Source organism: Chanos chanos, chromosome 2 (assembly GCF_902362185.1).
Source record: "Chanos chanos chromosome 2, fChaCha1.1, whole genome shotgun sequence".
NCBI classification, from domain to species: domain Eukaryota; kingdom Metazoa; phylum Chordata; class Actinopteri; order Gonorynchiformes; family Chanidae; genus Chanos; species Chanos chanos.
The window spans coordinates 45003006-45008777 of NC_044496.1; the positions used below are offsets into that span (position 1 = coordinate 45003006).

Sequence of the window (5772 nt, forward strand, 5' to 3'; positions counted from 1 at the left end):
GCCTGCAAACATCTCCTGAGGTTAGGATTTTTGTGATTTATGATAGGCGTGTGTGTGTGTGTTCTTTTTTCCCCCGTTTATGATGACAGAGTAGAATGATGGATAGCTTGTGAGGACACCATGAAATCTGTGTTATTGCACTGTGTGTGTATTTGTGCGTGTGTGTGCGTGCATGTGTGTGTGGTGTGTGTTTCCAGTGGCTAGTCAGATAATTTGATGTTAAAGAGGCAGTGATAAATGACTTTAATGTATTGTGGGTCAACACACTAAAATCTGAGTGAGAGAGGGAGGGAGAGAGAGAGAGAGAGAGAGAGAGAGAGAGAGAACAGAGGAGTTGGACACGAAAGCTTTTACAAAGATAAAGAGAGGAAATGTGAAAAAGGAGCACATAGTGTATCAGAAATTGTGAATGTTTCAATTAAAGACATAGAGAGATAAAGACACTGTTCTGTGAAGACTAAGAAGAACAAAGAGATGCCATGGAATTGCAGCTTAAGTTAATACTTTTGAAATAAAATAGAATGTTTTTTTTCTGAAGTCATTCTATATACCTTTCAGTTTACAGACAAAAGTGAGAGCCCTTCAGTTGTATAGTAAGGTATATTGCAGTATAGATTATTATAGAGTCTTTACAGTAACAGTTTGTGTCTTCATGCACTTCTCCATTGATCCACCAGAGGGCAGAGGCAGTTTCAATGCAATGTCATGTCATAAGCTTAGCACTCCGAGCATACAAACTCATTCACAGTGTGAAGTTATCCTGTAGTTCTGCAGTCTTGTTCTACACTGGACCAGCAAACCATCTATCATGTTCTTTATCCACTTTATACTACCACATGCTCCTCCCACTCTGTGGTGACTGGTCACGGAATCCACATATGAATCCAAATACTAGATGATTGGCTCACCCATTTGTGTAACCCCTCTCATCTGATGCTGATTTGACAAATGCTGTTAAGCCATGTTAATGGACACACCTGACCTTCTTCACTGGGGAAGACAAACAGATGAAAGTTCCTAAGGAGCAGAAAGATAAAAGTACATATATCATTTTACATTTTAAGCTAGCGTAACACAAATACAGCTTTGGGTCTTGTAATGTCCAGAATACTGGCCAAACATTCTTTTCTGTTGCTTTGGAAAGGCCCTTCTGCTTCTCACAAATTGTACCATAATAGCTGCTTTCTCTCTTACACACATGCACCACATGCTAACACATATGTATGTTACCATATATTTCACAGCATGACAATATTTTTTTAACTGTTTCTATGACTAAGGTTTACAGTGCTAGCACATCTCTATTACCATGCTATCAGAAAAAAAAGCATTATTATAGTAATCTGTTACTTTACTAACATGTTGCTTCCACCCCCAACTCTGATCATATTTATATCATATATATGTACCTGTCCCTCGGCAGGAGTGTCCAGTCATATCCACCAGTCAGACTGTGTTAGTGAAGGGTCATAAGTTAGCGTGAGGATTGTCATAGCAACAGACATAAGGTAGAGCCTTCTGGAGAGGTTACAGCCTGAAACGGACAGAGAAAGAAAGAGAGACACTTGTATATAATATATAAATCCCACAGCAATGTGTCCAGAAGGGACCGCTATATGGCCATGCCATATATATATATATATATATATCACTGAACATGTCAGTATTACCTGCTGTTTCCATTGGTTACAGCAGTAACCATAGTTATGGCAGTTCCATTGGTGTCATGTGCTGTAAGTTCATTGTCCATCTCTTGCATCATAAAACAGGATCTTGTCATAATGTCTGCTCCACAGGAGGCACGGCCATGTCCACACATTAGCCCCCCTGCCTCAGTCATTGCTGGCATCGCTGTGTGCTTGGTAAAGGCCCTCCCACTACACAACAGCCTGGCATAAGCAGAACGGAAGTCCCTGTTTAGTGCTGCGTACAGCAACGGGTTTAGTGCTGAGTTAGCGTAGCCTAGCCACAGCACCACTGAATATGCCAAACGGGGTGGGTTCCTCTCCTGACGAAGCCCCATCACTGTAAAAAATGTGAAATACGGGAACCAGCAAATCACAAATGCCCCCAGCACCACCGCTAATGTCACTGTAGCCTTGTGCTCACGGATGGTCATCATCGTTGCTCCTGGTGACGAGGCGGCGGACAAGGCCGATGAGGACGAGTTCTGTCGCGTGGCGATGATGCGTTTGGCCTGCGTCCGAGCGATGCGGAAGACGTGGTGGTAGCTCCAGCACATGACGATTAAGGGGAGGTAGAAGGTGGTGCAGGCGTCCACCAGAGCGTAGGTGGGGTTAAGCTCAAAACGACAGTCCTGATCCGAGTCGTCCTCTCGGAGGTTCTGAATGCTCAGGTCCGCTGTGTTCCAGCCCAGATGGATCGGCACAAAGGACACGCCCACCGACACTAGCCAGATGGCAGCCATTGCCATGGCGACGCGCCGTGGCAGCACCAGGGTGGGGTAACGCAAAGGAGCTGTGACGGCAAAGTACCGGTCCATGCTGATGGCGAGCAGGTTGAGGATGGAGGCCGTGCATAACATGACATCCAGTGATATGTAGATGTTGCAGAAAATGGCGCCCAGTGGCCACTTTCCTGTTATCTCGAGAAGGGCAGAAAATGGAAGGACCAGAGCAGCCAAAAGAAGGTCTGTAATCGCCAGAGACACGATGAAGCAGTTGGTGACAGAACGAAGGCGCCGAGTGGCACAGACAGCCAAACAGACCAAAACATTCCCACAGATAGTCAGCAGAATGAGCAAAGACAGAGCCAAACCCAGTAACACCTGGGACAACATCATTACCTCACACCCAAAAGAGTGTGTCTGTATGTGTGTGTGTGTTTTTGAATCAGTCTGAGTGTGATTTAGTGAGTGTGCATATGTCTGTGAGTGCACATAGGTGTATTTGTAAGGGAATCAGTATGCAGATGGTACAGTTAGAGTTATGAGGATCCCTTGGATGTGTAGAGTGAGAGTCAAAATATTTGTGTTTGTGTGTGTTGCAAATTTGCTAATAACATGTGAATATATCTCTGTCTGTGTGAGAAGATGTGTGTGTGTATTTGTGTGCATTGTAAGAAGATGGTTCTGTGCACTAGAGCACCAACTGTGTATTTGTGTGTGTACATTTCTAACAAAAGCGGTGTCATTCCATGGCCATTAGACAGGTGGGAGTTTGGTGCCCTCCTCTGGTGACTTTATATCTGTACAACCCAGTTCGATCTAGGAGAGAAACAGAATTAGGAGTTTAAACTAGGACAGTTTGCACCCATCACAGGTTTAGAGGTCTAAAATGACAGACAAGCACCCTGAGCTTCCTCTGAGGTTTTCTGGCACACAAATTCATCTTTCATTTCCCCCTCCAAATCTGTAAGCTCATACAAACTTTTCTAGATCAAGGACCAAATAAAGGCATGTCATTCATAGCTGACAAACTGTGTGAACTCTGTGTGTGTGTGTGTGTGTGTGTGTGTGTGTGTGTGTGATTATTTAATGGAACTTTGGCTGCAGGTCCAGAATGTTAAAGCACTGTGATAATTTCTGTGTGGTCAGTCTAATCTCTGAGTCTCAGACACCTACTTTAGCTATCGTGAAATACAGGGAGAATGAGAGCTAGAGTGAGAGTGAGAGAGATACAAAGAGAGAGATAGAGGGAGAGAGTGACTTTACCCTGACCCAAGCTGAACTCACATGATTAGCAAAGGCTCAACCTCACACTCAGATAATGTTACACACACACACACACACACACATATATACATATACATATGCATACATACATACATACATACATATATATATCACAGACTACGTTCTCATAAATCTGCTATGGGAAACATGCACACAAACTATTGAATACATAGCTCTCACATTCATACACACACACACACACACACACACACACAACACATGATTCTTGGCTGTGGTCCCTGTCCACTCATTCATCCTGCTCCAAACCTGGACTCTTTGCTCTTCTCTCTCTCTCTCTCTCTCTCTGTCTCTCTCCCTCTGTTGCTCTCTCTCTGTCGCTCTCTCTCTCTCTCTCTCTGTCTCTCTTACAGAAAGTCTGGGACAGTTGAAAAGCCTTTCCCACAGACTTCATTCCTGCCTGTGTTTGTGTGTCTCTGTGTGTATGTTTATGCAAGACAGTGCATGGGCCATCTGTCAGTGTCTCTATGTATACTACTTCAATAAGACTGTGTGTATTGGTGAGTATGTGAAAAAGAGTGAGGGAAAGAGAGAGAAAGAGAGAGAGAGAGAGAGAGAGAGAGAGAGAGAGAGGGAGAGAGGAAAGGTTAACATTTTTGCATCTTATCAAACAAAATAGAGCAAAATGCTATCTTAGATTCCTGAATTCAAACAGACACGTATGGTGTCTCTTTTCTGTAATGTGGAGTTTTGAGTCTATCTGCAGGGATCTAGGATCCTTGCTTAATGTAGTGCTTTAAAAGCTGGGTTTGAACTGTGGGTCTCAAATACAGAGAGGGGTGTATTTGGATGTTATCCACAACATATCCTTCAACAGCTGTTTCAGTGCACACCCTAAAGCACATTTTATAAGTTATATTCTAACAAATTGGCATCATTACCAATGAATAATACATTATTTATTTGCACAGAATTTTCCAAAGAAAGAAAATATGTTTAAATGCAACATCAGTGGTTAGCAGAGGCACTGAGAGTAAAGTGACTGTGAGACTTCAGCTGGACTCAGTACAACACGGCAAGACTGAAGCAGACATTCATATCGTAGGTTACAAAACACAGCAGTTGTGTCTGACCCTTTTGTACCAGGAAGTCTTGCTAGTTTGTTTAATTTTGAGGTGAACAGTAATCCCATTCCTAAACAGTTGAAAGCTCCAACCTTTGCATAACCTCCAAAGCTCTTGCAAGGGAATGCACAAGAGTAGGAGAGTATAGAAGTTACAAAAACAAAAGAGAGGGCTGAAACCCAGTTCAGTTCAATTCAGTTCAGTTCAGTTCAGTTAAGTTCAATTCAATTCAGCTCAATTCAGTTCAGCCCAATTCAGTTCAGTTCAAGAGAGTTTTAGTGACATTGTAACAAGTTCTCCAAAACCATGATGATTACACACAGAATCTAAAAATTATGCTTTAACACAAATTCATTTTTTCAATTCATCAGATAGGGAATAATGGAGGGCCAAATTAATTTTCCTTCTACAATTTCTAACCTCAAATCTCACACACATATTTCAAATGTCACTATAATGACACCACAAAGTTATTTGATACCTACAAACAACATGTATGAACTACTTCGCAAGGTTCTTCCACAGAATCCAGAAGATATTTCTCTGGTCTCCATGTTTCCTAAGGCTAGGTTATTAAGCATCCACGTCATTATTATAAAACCTACCAAGAGAGGCAGTCCTCTGAACATTACCTCTATGACAGACTCATATTATGTTCACCTCCAAAACAACTCCTCCTGACGAATGTCATCTTCCTGAACTGAGAACAGAGATAATGGCTTCACTTATAAGCAAAGGAACTACAAAATCAGGAATAATTTTTGGAGACTGACTGCCGGATATTGACTGCATAATAATAGTTCTGATGGAACTGTAATATGTACATAACGAGTGAAAAGCCTTCAGTTCTGTTCCAAACATGAACTGCATCGATGTAGGAGAAAAAAAAAACTGCACCAATAGGGCAGCATGTAGCACTGCAGTAAAATCATTGGGCCCAGTAACTATAGCTGAACTGCAGCTAGAATATTATATGCAATATTATATACAACACAG

At 42.2% G+C, this 5772-nt stretch overlaps 1 protein-coding gene across 1 annotated transcript; it reads right to left on the minus strand.

Annotated features, from left to right (window-relative positions):
* Nucleotides 1-1666: 1666 nt before the first annotated feature.
* hrh2a (histamine receptor H2a) lies at nucleotides 1667-2800 on the minus strand. Its single transcript, XM_030765382.1, has one exon. It carries the CDS (start codon nucleotides 2798-2800, stop codon nucleotides 1667-1669), a length of 1134 nt encoding a protein of 377 aa, XP_030621242.1.
* Between the last annotated feature and the right edge of the window lie 2972 nt (nucleotides 2801-5772).